The 16,062-nt window shown below is 38.7% G+C and overlaps 1 protein-coding gene across 2 annotated transcripts; it reads left to right on the top strand.

Annotated features, from left to right (window-relative positions):
- Nucleotides 1-12: 12 nt before the first annotated feature.
- SRP54 (signal recognition particle 54) lies at nt 13-15,824 on the top strand. Of its 2 annotated transcripts, none has more exons than XM_082318575.1 (16): nt 13-161; nt 3,752-3,860; nt 5,081-5,172; nt 5,745-5,829; nt 6,766-6,870; nt 8,105-8,171; nt 8,258-8,315; nt 9,032-9,182; nt 10,085-10,233; nt 12,026-12,126; nt 12,235-12,321; nt 12,758-12,831; nt 13,088-13,196; nt 13,978-14,148; nt 14,598-14,693; nt 15,363-15,824. In XM_082318575.1, exons 2-16 carry the CDS (start codon nt 3,783-3,785, stop codon nt 15,452-15,454), a joined length of 1,515 nt encoding a protein of 504 aa, XP_082174701.1. In that variant the 5' UTR covers nt 13-161; nt 3,752-3,782; the 3' UTR covers nt 15,455-15,824. The 2 variants fall into 2 exon arrangements, with proteins under 2 accessions (XP_082174701.1, XP_082174702.1); XM_082318576.1 differs by lacking the exon at nt 13-161 and adding an exon at nt 224-647.
- The last annotated feature ends 238 nt before the right edge of the window (nt 15,825-16,062 follow it).

Here is a 16,062-nt window from a genome sequence, read left to right as displayed (position 1 = left end):
CGGGGCCCGCGGGGTGAGGGCGAGTGGTGACGTTTCGCTGGCCGGCGGGCAGCGGCGCCGGTGCTGTCTCGCGGTTGGCAGCGGCGGCTGCGGAGCGCCGGGCGGCCTCGCCGCGGCGGGCTGGGCTGGGCGCCGCCCGCGGGCCCCGCGCCGCGCTCCCGGTGAGTGCTCGGGCGGCCGGCGCGGACCGGGACCGGGACCGGCGGCGGTTTCTCGGGGCGAGGCGGGGGCCTTCGGCCCGACCCCGGCGGGGCTGCGGCGGGGAGGGCGGGCGTCCGGACCCTGTCCGTCCCGGGGAACGGAGGGCGGGTCGGCCCTCCGGTCTGCCGAACCGCTGCTTGGCTCTGCCGCCCCGGCCCCGAAGGAGCGGAGCTGCGGGGCTCCTGGGCGAGCCGCGGCTGTTCGCGTCACCGGGACGGGGCTCGCCCAGCCCGGTGCCTGCCCCGCTGGCTGCGGCTCTGGATGCACGGGGGAAAGGCCGGGGCCGGGCGCGTATCTGAGGCTGTGCCTTCACCGTTTTTTTTCCCTTTTCCGCGAAAACGAGGCCTTCAGGCCATAAGCAGGGTAGCCGGTCCCTGGTGCGGCCGGGGCGTGCCTTCCTGTCCTTCTCTGTCCCTCTGTCGGGTAATTTTAGACGGGGGAAACTAGTAAGTTGGGGTTGGGTGTTGCTGCAGTAGCTCAAGCTATTTTCACCTGTGAATCAGCCTTTTTTCAGTTATAGTATTAGACTTTCAGCCAATCTCAACCATGTGTGTGTATTTTTAGTGTAACTTTATTGTACAAGCTTTTAAGTATCTCTTTTGTTTATTATCTGTGTAAACAGCTGTTGTCTGTTAAAGCTGTCATCTTTTAAAAGCTCTCTAAATTAAAGAGTACTGCTAGTTTAGCTAGACAGACTTTGGTTAGAGGTTTATACTAGGTGGATAAGCAGGCGTAGGCAGTCTGTCTCTTTGGAGTTGTTTCACTGCTGTTTTGCTATGGCTTAAAAAAACCCCACTACTGCTGCCCCTCTATTCCTGAAGTGCCTGCCCTTCAGCAGCAAGTGAAGGGCTCCTGGGGGCTCGGTGCAACAGAACGATGACCCGGGAGCTCAGTGCAGAGGTGCCCAGGCTGCGTCTCCCGAAGGCAGCTCAGACTGTAGAGCTCACAGCCTTGCTCAGCATGAGGCCTGCTTGATGCAGCCTGGCTTGTTTACTGTGGGGCCGTGCCAGATTTAAACACATTCGGTTGTGGAGTCCTGCGTCAAAGCTGAAAAGCTCTTCCAGAACTACAGATGTTCTGAACGCAAAATATACACATTCTGCAGTGCAGTCCCTGCTAATGCCCTTCTGGCTACCTGCCAACCCAAGTTGGCTACCTGCTCAGACAGCTTATGTGTCTTTTTGTCTGTAGCGTGGCTAACAGCTTGGATGGCTTGTACGTGAAAAGTTACATTAATTTCTGTACTTGGCATCCCTTAGTATTTCTGATGGCTTATAAATCATTAATGTTCTAGAAAAAGCAGTTGATATTAAAATGCTTAAACTCATCGCCTTAGCACAGTATTTACATTATTCTGTTGTAAGGCTGTTGGAAGAAGCTTTTGGAGTTCTGTAGTGGAAACATTTGTTTATTAGGACATAATTACCTTTCTGTATTTGGAGATCTGTGAAACTCTGGAAACTAATGTTAAATATTGAGTGTTCACCTGGCTACTGTATGTTGGCCATCCTATCAAATTTCTTATCTCTCATATCCAAGTGTTCTTGTTCAGTTTTGTCCATGGCTGCAGTTTTAGCCGCTCAAAGCTTACTGAGATGCAATGCTATTTTAAAGGTGGGGTTTTTCTCATTATTGTGATTTTCATGGCAAGTGAGCTTGAAAAACATTTTGAACATCTGTTTTGCTGACACCCTTTGGTAGCTCACGTTGATGATAATGCTTTTTCAGAATTATTCTGCAAGAATGTGACTTGTATGCCCCGTAAGGAAAGCTTAGAGTTTTCCAACTTCAGATGTCATGTAGAAGTCCTTTTCCAGCAAAGTAAGAAGATGGACATCCATATCTGTTAGTGTACTGATCTGCAAATATTTTACAGGCAGAGTTCCTTAGGAAGCATAGACTAATTTTTTTATGAAATACCGAGATGGTATGGTAATGTAGTCACTTTGGAATTGCTTGTACATACAATGTACTTTAAATCTACAATGTAAATAATATTTATTTATAAATGTAAATATTTATTTACATCATTTGCTACATCTGAGGCCTGTACGTAGACTGAATTTACTTATCCTACATCTTCTGAAACTTCTGGAGACTTTGTTTTTCGTTGTGGCCTCAGTATTGGAGGGGTTGGTAGTTTTTGTGTTTTGGTTGGGTTTTTTTTTTTAACCTGCCAACTTCGTGACAATATTAACTCTCAATTAGGCAAAGCAGTCAGGAGGTTGGCTTACATGGGTGACTTGTTTTATCTACTTTGGAATATATCTTTGTAGTTATTTATAAACATATCATAAGCCTTGCTTTTTGGGGCCTGTACAGCTAGTAAATCTCTGTGTGTATATAATGAGCTTCTTTCTATCTTACCTAGATTGGAGCCCTCTTAAATTAAGCAAGAATATAGCTAATGATGTATTCTTCGTCTTACTAAATGGACAAGCCTTTCTTGTTTGTTTTCTTCTCTGCCCATTGTGGGGGGGGGGTGGAGGGTGGTGGGCAGGAAGTCCAGAAAAATCTTGAAAACTGGAAGTCCAGAAAAATCCTGAAAACTGTCAGCTATTTTGAGTACAGCGGCTCTCATTATTGGGAAGTTTGCTTTCAGTTCTGAAAGGAGGAACTCAAATGTGAGATCATGAATTCAGCTACCAGCAAAGGAGTAGTTTCAGTTGGGTATGAGAAAACAGCTGTGACATTGGAAGATAAACAAGAAGAATCTGAGATGCTCCCTTTCAGCAGTAACTATAGTGTTGCAACTTTTTTTGCTCTTTAGACAGACTTTCATTTGCCCTTTTTCAGAATTTTAGATTGCTGTTTCTGCCATGTGTTCTCCTGAATATCCTGCCACCTTGTATAGGAGGTAGAGTGGTTTAGCATGTTGACTAGACTATGCATACCCTGCAGAAATTAACTTTTTATGGTTTCCTAACTATAAGTTGCAGTATGCTTTAGACTGAAATGTAAGATTTGTGCCTATAGTGAACAAAAATAGTCTAGTTTTCCAATAAAACTGTTAAAACATACAACATGAATTTTGCTTATTAAAATGCAAGTATGTTTGTAGGGTTATTGAAATGGGAAATTCAGTTTGATTTAGTGTAAGGTGGATAAAATAGAACTGATCAATAATGTTCAATTTTTCTAGCAAAATATTTTGCTTCTGATCATACTGTCTTTGCAGGATGCAGAGCTTCTAGGCTGTTCTGCTTGACTTTATTCTGTCATGTCGCATATTGCTCATAAGAAGATAAAAACCAGTTAGCATTCTTTCTGGAAGTCTGTCTGGACTGTTTTTTTCATGGTGAATTCAATGCAGAAATACTCCAGACAGTGAAATGCTTCCCGATTGCAGTGTGGTATCTCTAGTTTTAAGTAGGCCATCAGGATAGCCTAAATTAACGTCAGGCTAATACTTGCTAAAAATAACTCTAAAGAAAGTAAAACTTAGGTGTCTTCTGGAATGAAAAGCAGGTTTCTTAACCCAAAAGATACTGGAATAATTAATTTGCAAAGCCATAGCTTCAACTAGTTTTAATTTTTAATTGTTTTCCAGATTCTTCTGAGTTGTACTTGAAGCCGCCAAAATGGTTCTAGCAGATCTTGGAAGAAAAATAACTTCAGCACTACGCTCACTGAGCAATGCTACGATTATCAATGAAGAGGTATGTAGTATGCATATGTGATGGCACTAACATTTAGAAAGCATAGTGGGTCCCATGCTCAAAGGGTCCTTGAGTCTAGCAGCTGTGCTTATGGAGATCAGTGTTCTGAGGAGGTGAAAGCTGGAGGAGGCAAGATGTGCCTAAGTTTGGGGTGGAAGGTAGGCTGTGAGACTACATAGAGTACTCCGATTTATGTGCGTGCGCAGCTAGACTATGGAGACGTGTACTAGGCTGCTAGAAGGCGAAGCATGAAAGAACAAATAGCTTTCAATGTAAACTTTGCTGTCTGAAATGTGAGGATTATGTTATGTTTGCCTCCTTTACATTCAAGCCAATACAGTGTGTGGTTCTGGAAGCTGTTTGACTTGGCATAGTCTGACATTTTTTTTTAATTAAGAATTCAAAATTATGCATGTTTTCTGTTATGTGGACTGAAAAGGAAGATGGAAGACTAACTGATATGATGGTTTAGAAGTGTCTCTGAGTAAATAAATTGCTGGAAACTTCTCAGGTAGGCAGGCAGGTGGCTTAAAGTAACCAAAATGTAGGCTTATCGAGGGTTGTAGGGTTGGAACTTGTGCATAGAGGAAAGGTTTTAACAAGTCTTCAGCTGGGAGACAACAAATCCTTGACTGAATCAAATATAGCCCAATTAATTTTTTTCAGCAGTAAAACTTTTCTCCTGCAAGAGCTCAAACTGTGCAAATGAGGCCACTTATGCAGGTGTTACTTTCAGAAAAATCTAAACTACTAAACTGGGTTCCTAACTGAGGCATCTGTTTGCCTAAAAGGCATACCCCAGAGCAGCAGTCCAATTTCTGCTGAGAATGCAGATAGCAGTGTGTCTATCTTGCATTTAAGGAAAGCTGTTATTTACAGAGGTTGTGTTGTGTTAAGAGATTATTTTGTTGCCTTCTGTTACAGCTGAGGAGCTGCTGTTGTCCTTAATGCAATAGGAAGTGTTCTGTGTTACTTTGTTATAGTGTGCATATTACAAATTGAGGACCCTTCTTTTCCGGTATTACGCTTTCAAATTTAAATTGCATTTACATAGGAACAAATGCGTAGGCTTTATGTGGCAGTCAATATAATGATAGGACTGCATGCATTTAATTTGTAAAAGCCTTGGTTATATCAGAAGTACACTTGCATGTTTTGAACTAATACTGGCCTAGTCGATACTGTGTATTATAAAACCATTTTTCCTTTATACTCCAAAGGTTTTAAATGCTATGTTAAAAGAAGTATGTACAGCATTACTGGAAGCTGATGTTAATATTAAACTTGTGAAGCAACTCAGAGAAAATGTCAAGTAAGTGAAATAATCAAAATGCATTTAACTTCTAATGCTTGCAAAAGTTGTGCTTTGAGGTTATAGAAAATAACTAACTTCTATGTTTATATGGTTTTCTTAGACACACCCAGTTTACCTTTAACCAGAACATACAGTTTGAACTAAATGTCTAGCCAATTCCATCAAAAGAATCTTTGTCAAGTTTAGCCAGTTATTGCTGTTATAGTCTTATTTTAAAAAACTTTTGCTGTCATCAGTTGAGTGTTATGATAAACAAGTTCTTTGTTACTTCCTAGACACCTCATCTTCACATGTTCTGGGCTGGATATAAATAGATCTGTGTATATGACCAGTAGTGTTACCTTGGCTATTTTTGGATGTGTAATTCAAGTGGATGCAAGTATTTCAGAAACCTGGTTTTGTCCTGCCTACAGAAGTAATATCTCCAATGCATGTCTCCTCTCAAATATGTCCTATGTGAAAACTCAAGGCAAATCAGAGTGCTCTTCCAGTTGCAAAGACTTCATTTATTACTAGATTAAAGTGTTGCTCTAAGTTATACTAGTGTTTTGTGGTTTTCGTAAACTCAGGTCTGCAATTGATCTTGAAGAAATGGCATCTGGCCTTAACAAAAGAAAAATGATTCAGCATGCTGTCTTTAAGGAACTTGTTAAGGTAGGACTTCAAAACTCTCTATTGCGTCACTTTTCTTGTACAGCCTGGGCTGTGGAAGCAGTACAGTAGCAAACCGAGCTTTAAGGTTATTGTGTGGTACCCACAATTATGTTTTCTGTTGTAAGGCTACTTACTACTGCAAACACTAGTATTCTTCTTATTGAAACTACTTCCTGGGCATCTCTCAGACTAACTTCAATTTAAGCTTCCAATCCAGCTATTCTTACTCTTCAATTGGAATTTAAAGACAAAATAGGGATAAAGTACTATTAGTTTCTGGACTGTCCCGGAAACATGCCTTTGCTACCCAAATGAAGATTTGTTCAAACTACTTATAAGCCTTTGAAAAAGTGCTAAGTGACAACCCAGCAGTTTATGGCTACATTTCTCTTTAATCTGCCTGGTCAAATCAGCACCTGGGTATCAGTATTCTGTCCTCTTTCCAGTTAACAGTGTAGTCTTCTGTTCTTCTGTAGTCTGTGCCCACCCATATGATGGCTCTCTGGAATGTATGTACCTTCTGCTCATTTGAGAAGCAAGGCAGCGACCCTAAAAAGTCTTCTGTACTGTAGAATTCTCACCAGAAGAGGTCCACCTTGGGCAGCGATGGTGGGGTGGAGGTCATTTTTCTGTCTTGGTTGTTACACTTGTGCCATGTACACAGGCCACTCTGACTTCAGTGCTTGGCGTTAGGAAGAAATTAACACTGTTAATGTTACAGAATTATTACGCGTAACACTATGTACTATAGATATCTTACATGGGCTGTTGCTGTTCACTGTAAATCAGCAAGCATCTAAGCCAAATTAAGACTAGAACATGTAAAAATTGGCTTGCTCCATTGAATATAAAGCTAGGCACCTAGCATGACCGTGACACTGCCTGTTGTGTGCTTCTGAAATTCAGTTCTGCAACATATATTGTACTTTGTTCTAGCTTGTAGATCCTGGAGTCAAAGCATGGACACCTACCAAAGGAAAACAGAATATTATAATGTTTGTTGGTTTGCAAGGAAGTGGTAAAACAACGACCTGTTCAAAGGTAACTTGCACTGAATCTGTTTGCGTGGGTTTTCTTCTTGGGGGGCGGAGGTGGTCATTGAATTCCTTTGGTAGGATTTGCTTGTGATCTGTGCCGTTTCTATTAGTAGGAAAGTACTAACTGATTACAATGTAGAGATTTTTGTAGAGTGATTTCTGAGATGAGATGAACGTCCAATTATTTTGGGGCAATTTATGGCTTGTGGGACTTCTTCAAGACTTCTTTAAACTAAACTCTTGATGAAACGATACTGTATATGGATAACAAAGATTGTTTCTATTCCTCGCTTTCTGGTTTTAAGACTAGTACTATGAATGGAACCTGTTTCATTCCATTACCTATTTAGGGGAACCAGTGGAAGTTGGCCCTTGTGTTAGATATCTCAGTTAAGTACGAGTGGGTGGAATGAAACCTGTGCTAGCCTCAAATTAATTGAGGAAATTTGGATTTGTATTTTTAAGACTAAAAAAGAATGCTCTGAATCAACACTTAACCTATTTATGATGGTTGTTAGGAGGAAAAGTTATCCTATGGAAAAACACTGATGCATCTGTGTTGGTTTTTTTAGTCATCTGCTTCTGAGATTCACACATAGGCTATACCAAATATATCACTGCCTGATTTCATAAGACTTTTCTAGGGCTTCTGTAGGCAAACTGTATTTTGGATGTTTGTCTTTGGTCAATCAAGTGTTCTGTGAATATACATTGTACTAGCAAAGCTGAGTGTTACAAGAAAGAAAAGATTCCATCCGTTGCTTTAAAACATGTCCTTGCAATGGAAATATCTTTGTTCCTCTGGAACTACAGAAACAAAGAGCTGTACAAGTTGTAGCTATTACAGTACTTAATATTTTAAGTAATTACTGTTTTGGGTAGTTTCTAAAAGCTAGTCCTATCTGCAGTATTAACAGTAAGCAAAATTCAGGAGTTAGTAAAATGGGAACTGGAATTATCTGTAGTCATTCCTAGCTCAGGAAACTGAAATAAGAAACAGAATCAAGCAGCTGTTTTCATCTTGCCATTAATAATTATATGTATAACATACTTTTCTAAATAACAGAGATACTAACATTTGATACTTGTATAGTGTTACTAAGTGGTCTCAGTTATAGGAAGGCTGGCTTGACTTTTTGTCCTCTCTATGTAATTCAATGACTTATAAGGTGTTGTATAGTATCATGCTTTCTAGTGGGATTGTGGTGTAACTAGTTGTTTTGGACTTCTTTTCACAGTTAGCATACTTCTATCAGAGGAAAGGTTGGAAGACGTGTTTAATATGTGCAGACACATACAGAGCAGGTAATACAGTCTTTAATGATGTGGGTTTTTATCTCTAATACTTACAGATTTTTTTAAATAGTCCCTTGACTATATCTGTCTTACAGGTGCTTTTGACCAGTTAAAGCAGAATGCCACAAAAGCAAGAATTCCCTTTTATGGGAGGTAAGCATCTTTCAGAATCAGTTTGGAGAACGGTTCAGCTCCAATGATGTGTTGTTCCTTATTGAACATCTCGCACATCACACACACATCTCAGTGTTGCCTAATTACTTAAATTTTATATTATAATATTTACTCTGATCAGATGAAAATTGTGCCTAGTTCAGTATATTGTCTGCCAGTAGTAGCAGGTAGGGATAGTGTAAGAAGAGATCAGGGAGATAATTCCCTAGAATGTTCTCTCAGCATGTAACAGTTTATAGGCCTTTACTAGACACATTCAGATTTTCAGGAAGTATCTTTACAGATCAAAGAATGTGATTTTTGGACCTTAAATTGTTATTGTCAAGTGGGGGCAGCAGTGGACCTAAAATAACTTTTGCAAAAGCAGTAAATAACTTTCCCTAAGCTTCACTGGAGGTGTACTGTCTAGGTACTCAGTTAAATCTCATTTCAGAGCAGGGCTAGTAGAACTTAGTGCACTCTTCAGCAGGTGAGACAGACAGTGCTTTGTGCTTCAGTTCACTGAATAGTAAGTAAGAGCAAATGGCTTAGGAAGGAATATTTTTGATCAGTTTTTGCTTGACGTAAAAGGGAGTCCCTCTTGAAATCCAGGTAGATTTACAGTTAACAAGCTTACAGTCAAGTAATGAAAGTTTGAATTAGTTTCTTTGGCAACAAAGAATTGCATATATATATATATGTTTCTCTTTGATCAGTTATACAGAAATGGATCCTGTAATTATTGCATCAGAAGGTGTTGAGAAATTTAAGAATGAAAACTTTGAAATAATCATTGTTGATACAAGTGGGCGTCACAAACAGGAAGACTCTTTGTTTGAAGAGATGTTACAAGTTGCTAATGCCATAGTGAGTAGTTTCAAGAAATACACTAACTTCTGTTATAGTAATTTGACCACAATTCATTTATGTTTATCTCCTAATGTTCTGTGTGGATTTCGCTCCTCTGGAATGCATCAGCGCTTTAACTCCTAGAATATATTAGAAATTACAAATGGATATGCATAAACAAGGGCTGGATGATCAGTGCTTGATAGTTCTGTGCCAGTTTTATTCTTGTATCTGTAATTCAAGGATGGTTGCACATAACTAGACTACGGTTCCTCCTCCAACTTTTCCTTTTCAGGATCTTTGCATTGAGAAACTAGATAAAAGAACCAGTCTGATCTGGTTTCCTGTAGCTATGTGTACTACACTTTCTGTGATTGTAACAAATAATTGCCCTGAAACAGAGAAGATGATTGGATAACTTTCAACAGTTTTGATATGTAAATGAAGCTGGTGTTTCTTGTGTGGGTTTAAAAGGTCTGGCTATTTTTTTTTGCTTCTGTGGGCTTGCATGACAATATGATACTTCCCACACAACTCCTGCTAATGGGTAACTTGTTTTCAGAGGAATGGATGTCTTAAAGCTCTTAATGTAAAACTGAATGGAAGATGTTGTTAGCCATTAATTGCTGGTAGATATTAATTAGCTTATTGGCTAAGATACTGGCTAAAATCACCCAAAACATAAGTAATAACTGTAAACCTATTAAATTTTAATATTCTTTGTTATAGATAAGTCTTTCACATAGTAACACAGCATCAGAGTTTTCAAATGGTCCTTAGACAATAACGTTCATAAAACAGTTGCCCTTTCATTTTAAACTGCACAGTTATTGCAGTGAGTTCTGCTACTGAACGTAATGCATGAACACTGTTTAAGAAAGCAAGAAATGATTATTTTGTGTATCTCTCTTTTCTCCTAGCAACCAGATAACATTGTTTATGTGATGGATGCTTCCATTGGCCAAGCTTGTGAAGCTCAAGCTAAAGCCTTCAAGGATAAAGTAGATGTAGCTTCTGTTATTGTTACTAAGCTTGATGGACATGCAAAAGGAGGTGGAGCTCTTAGTGCGTAAGTATTGTGACATAAGTGTCCAACATCTGGCCATGCACAGACAACCGTGAAATATCTTAGCGTCTCTCAGAAACCTGTCCTGTGAAAGTGTCAGTGTCACACTGCACAGAATCTGAGATTTAAGTTACGTTCTTACTCTACTTCTGGTGGATAAGATCACCCATTGATATTTAACATCAGCCAGAATCAGGTATTACGATGTATTTCCAATACAGTAGTGTGCATTGTCACATGTCAGACTTCTGTCTTCTGAGAATAGCATCAAGCAATTATACTTATTGCACCTTGTGTATCAGGAGTTTTTACCAAAAATATAAATTTGGACTTAATAGATATGGGCTTACCTGAAAAGTTTTGCTTCTCATTTAATGCCCAAGATTTTTTTCCAAAAGGGGGAAAAACTCTACCTAATCATATCTAGTGGCCTTAAAACTGCAATGCAAATCAAACTTCTGGATTGCGAGTGTCCAACAATTTAGTAAAAAATTAGTCTGCAGTCATACTTTCCCAAATTCCATCCTTGTTGGACTTCCTGTGTGCTGTATCTTGACAGATTCTATTGGCTAGAAAATGTTACACTTTATCTTCAGCCTTATATGATGGCATGTCAGACTAATCTCCAGCTGGGTTTCAATGATATAGCTTGTATGGAGCTGAGATGATTTGTCAAAGTTACTGACACCAACTTACTAAATCACTGTCTGACTTTGATCTTAAGTGTTAGAGTTCTTAACAGTGAAATACATATGGCAGTTTATTTATAGCGTAGTGATGGAAAACTAAACTGAAAAGCAAAATTAAAATACTGAAAGCTTGTTCCAGTTGTCATGCGCTTGTGTGCGTTAAGTCTGCTGTGTTTGTTCTATATGTTTTGTAGACTGGAAGCTGAGTTCATCTAAAAGCTAGTGCCAATGATTGATTGGTGAAAAGGTTCTGATTTTTCTTATGCCTAAGCTTTTTTTTTTTTTTCCTGTCCTGGTGGACAGGAAGCTCAACATGAGTGAGAGAGCTGGGTTTGTTCAGCCTTGAGAAAAGGAGGCATAGAGGTGATCTCATCACCATGTACCAGTACTTAAAGGGGAGCTACAAAGAAGATGGAGACTCCCTTTTTACAAGGAGTCACATGGTGAGGACAAGGGGTAACGGGTACAGGTTACTCCCAGGGAGATTCCGATTGGACACGAGAGGTAAATTTTTCACAATGAGAACAGTCAATCGTTGGAATAATCTCCCCAGGGAGGTGGTTGATTTCACTATGCTGAACACGTTTAAGACTCAGCTGGACATGGTGCTGGGCCATCTTGTCTAGATTGTGCTAGAAAGGTTGGACCAGATGATCCTCGAGGTCCCTTCCAACCTGGTATTCTATGTTTTTTTTTCCTGTGTTGAAAATGAGATTGCTGTCTGTTGTAGGAGCTACCTTGAAGAAAAAGTAATCAATGCCTGTCTCATCTGACCTCACAATATTAGGATAAAATGGAGATGATTTATTTTTCTTTCTTTCCTGTCAAGTTTCTTAAACTCAGCAATGAAAATAAGCTTCTGTTGATGATTTTTTCAAAGCAGAGTTTGTATATTTACAAAGTACTAATTAGAGAAACATCTTGTCAGCTACTCCCAGCTACCCATCCTAAATGCTGGATGTTTTTGCATTAATAGTTTTAGGACTAAGGTAGATACTTCAGAGAGGATGCATTGTATTGATGATGCCTAGCTGATTATGTTAATAGGTTGTACAAAAGATGGGTGGGTTTTGAGGGGCCATTTCATAAAATATATTTTACTGCAGGGTTGCTGCCACAAAGAGCCCTATCATTTTTATTGGAACTGGTGAACACATAGATGACTTTGAACCCTTTAAAACACAGCCTTTCATCAGCAAGCTTCTTGGTATGTACTGCATACAACTGTACTTAAAAGACACTTTGAATTGGATAATAGAAAGTCAAAGTGTAATTTTTTTTTTAATGCCAACTTCGGAGCTTTTTTTTTCCCCAGGTATGGGTGATATTGAAGGATTGATAGACAAAGTAAATGAGTTAAAGTTGGATGATAATGAAGCACTCATAGAAAAGCTCAAACATGGTAAGTTATTCCCAAGGCCTAAATAGTGGGTGTATTACCATGACCTAATCATGGCAGATTCTCTCAGGGATGTAGACCACTGAGTTAATTTGTGTTATATATAGAGACAGGTAACTTGTTTCATGTGCATAGTGAAGAATGGTTATTGTTTCTCTAGTAAATGTGGCAGGCAAGTAAATTGAGTTATGTTTTTTGAGTGATAAGTCTGTCAGACTATAACTGTCCATAACTGCAGAATAACTAGCTTAACTCTTACCTGTGTGCCATCTAAAACGGTTTAGCCATGTTAATAGTGAAGAGGTTTATTTATCTACTTATCTACGCAGTACAGTATTTACCCTGTAAATATAAAGAGTGATAATTGAGAAAGGACAGCAAGACCAAAATGCTAGTGTGACTTTTGCTGATCTTTTTTTTTGTTGTTGTTGTACTCCAGGTCAATTTACGTTAAGAGATATGTATGAACAATTCCAAAACATCATGAAAATGGGACCATTCAGCCAGATCTTGGTTAGTTACCCCAAAATAATTTTATTTTATCAGATTTTCATTTATATTTGATGAACTTCTGCTGTAAACTTAGAACTCTTCATTGAAACTGGCGCTAGAGTCTGTGCTTTACCTTTTTCAAAAAGGTGAAATGATTTGCCTACTGCGACACATAATTGCTGAACTAAAACTTGCTGTCCATATTTCTAGCTGCTTAATTAAAGTTAGCTTTGCCTATTCTGACACAGCTTGTGTTTTTCTATTTTTTTAAAACAAGGGTATGATCCCTGGTTTTGGAACTGACTTCATGAGTAAAGGCAATGAACAAGAATCAATGGCAAGGCTAAAGAAACTGATGACTATAATGGACAGTATGAATGACCAAGGTAAAAGAAACTTTACCCACTATTTCTTTTCTCCGTTGTTGAACAAGCTTATTTACAGAGATGTCTTTGGACACAAGTTGGACATAAGGCAGCATCTACAGTGACAGAAAATGACAAGGAGCATTTGTTACTCTTAGAGATGGCAAAGAGTACATATGTGTCTCAAACTTTCTGAATAAATCTAAATATTTAGAGATACCTTGACCAATTGCCTGGTGCTGCTCTATCTTGGCTAGAATAGGTGGGACTTTGAGGCATCCTATTGGAAATTAATGTATTTTTTTTCATGCTGTAACTGTGCTTCTTAAATTATTAACACTACTTGCAAATTAAAAAGTTACATTCATCTTTAATCTGTCATTGCTGTCTGTCTCCCTTCCTACCCTCAAATTTACTTGGTCACATAGCCTGGTCTGTGGAATTCAAGGTGTGTTGTTTCTAATCCACCCATAACTGTTGCAGAAGTATGCTCTTACCCTTGTGCTAAATCATGTGTGTATACAGCTTATGACCAAGCATGCTGAGAGCATAATTTATTCAGGTGACTTTTTCTATCATGGTGATTAACATATGAACATAACAGCTTTTTAGTACTATTACCTAGGATATTGTATCTCAATTATTTATGTAAAATTCTGCATTCTCACTTCTAAAACTAGTTTTTTGTTCTCTGGCTCAAAACTAAATTCTCAACAATAATGAGAACAAGTTTGCTACCAGCTGTAACAGATTTTAACATCAGTAACTGAATGCATTTTTCTTTCCCACACTGTAATTGCAGAACTTGACAGTACCGATGGTGCCAAAGTTTTCAGTAAGCAGCCAGGAAGAATCCAAAGAGTAGCAAGAGGTTCAGGTGTTTCTACCAGAGATGTTCAGGAGCTTTTGACCCAATACACTAAGTTTGCACAGATGGTGAAAAAGATGGGAGGCATCAAAGGGCTTTTCAAAGGTAAAAAAAAAAGTAAAACATTAACTCAGTGGGGAGGTCACTCGATATGTGAACACAGAGGAAATGTAAAAATGTAGATTAGGTGTTGGGAGAAGAGAAAGTGAGTTGTAGTTCACTCATTTTCATGATGTTTGAAGGCTCTTTTATGTAACTGGTAAGAGCTGTGCTGTTCTTCATGACACTAATGTGTAACTTCGCAGTGAAAACTACTGAATTTTTGGCTTTATCCATGTAGACTTCATTACTACTACAATACTGACACTTTAGTCTGTTATGTGGGGTGCAGGGACTGTTGATCCTTAAATACTTTTAAGTGGCTGATGCGCTAACTTTTGATCGTGGACTTGGATGGATTTGAGTCTAGAGTTAGGAGGTAAAGTTCTGATCTATTTTATTTTTAGCCCCATACATTAATCCACTTTCTTATGATTGCTTCTTTTTTTTTTTAGGCGGTGATATGTCAAAGAATGTAAACCCATCTCAGCTGGCCAAACTGAACCAACAGATGGCAAAGATGATGGATCCAAGAGTTCTTCATCATATGGGTATGTTGGTGTTTTACAGCTTCGAGAGAGGACTACCAATTATGGTGGAGCATTTGAAATATAGAAGTGAGAAAGGTGATGTGAGAATGTGGGCATTTTATATCAGTATTGAGTATTTCCAGGTTTTCTAACAAGAATCAGAAAGTTTAGTCCATATGTTATGAATGCTTTGCACTTACCAGTGCGTAATCTAGTCTCTTCATTTGGATTCAGCTCTCAAAATGAGCAATTGGAATGGTGTCTGATGAAATAGTAAAGTGATTTGAAGCATGACTGTGGTAAAGCAAATCTATTCCTAAACTTCCCTTCCCTTTCTTCTAAGCTTTGCCTCAAATAATTAAATTTGACGAGCAGCTTTAAGTACAGACTCCCATACTGGAACCTTACTAATTGATAATGGTCATTCCTTCAAGGTTTTTTCTTTTGTCTAGATTTTAATGCAGAGGTCATCTTAAAACCTACTTTAAGCCTGGTGTTTTGCAGACTTTTCTGTAATTACTCACTCAGTTGTTGTCCATTTTCAGTAGCCATTTAAACCTGGCTTGACAGTCTTGGGCTTTTGCATTTGTATATTATTGAAATAGCTTGTGTGCTATAATGAGGCCTCAGCAGCAAGATAGCTGTGCTTCAGAGTTAATTAACACATCCATGTTCTCACTTTTTCTGCAGGTGGCATGGCAGGATTGCAGTCAATGATGAGACAATTTCAACAAGGTGCTGCTGGGAATATGAAAGGCATGATGGGATTCAATAATATGTAAAGAAGCCTTAATAAAAATGGACTTGGTTGACTCTTCGTTGCAACTTCAGTGAAAGAATTTGTTTTCTTCGTTTTTACAGTGATGGGGGAGTGGTCTTTTGAAATCTTATTCAGGCTTCTCAGTTTCTACATCTAATTTCTGAAAACTATTTTTGCTTAAATTAGTTCCTCCACTAATACCTGATGGCACAAAGAGTAATCCAATTTAATAGAATGAAATCATGATGTAAAATTTTAATATTTAGAGACACTTTTTAATTGTTTACATCAAATGGCAGCCATTATATTTGTAAACAATCCTGATATTTGGTTATAGTAACATAAAATGTCACAGATATACTGTAAAATAAAGTTTAAGTGGTTATAAACAAGGGAATGGCCTGTTTCTTAAGTTTTTTCATAACTGTCCTTTATCAGTATGTAATGAGATGATTTCCTTAGTTTGATTTGTTTCTAATGACTGTTGTAACTCATGTTTGGCATAGATACTATAATAATTCAGTATCTGAAATGTGGTGTTGCTGCTGAGGTGTTCTTGGAGCATTTTTAGAAGGTGGGTGTGCTGTGCTCAGGTTTGTACAAAACTTTGTTCTCCAGAATTTTATTGGT

This window comes from Platalea leucorodia (assembly GCF_965183815.1).
Source record: "Platalea leucorodia genome assembly, chromosome: 7".
NCBI lineage: Eukaryota > Metazoa > Chordata > Aves > Pelecaniformes > Threskiornithidae > Platalea > Platalea leucorodia.
The sequence above is the reverse complement of the archived record's forward strand: the minus strand, read 5'-3'. Positions and strand labels throughout refer to the sequence as shown.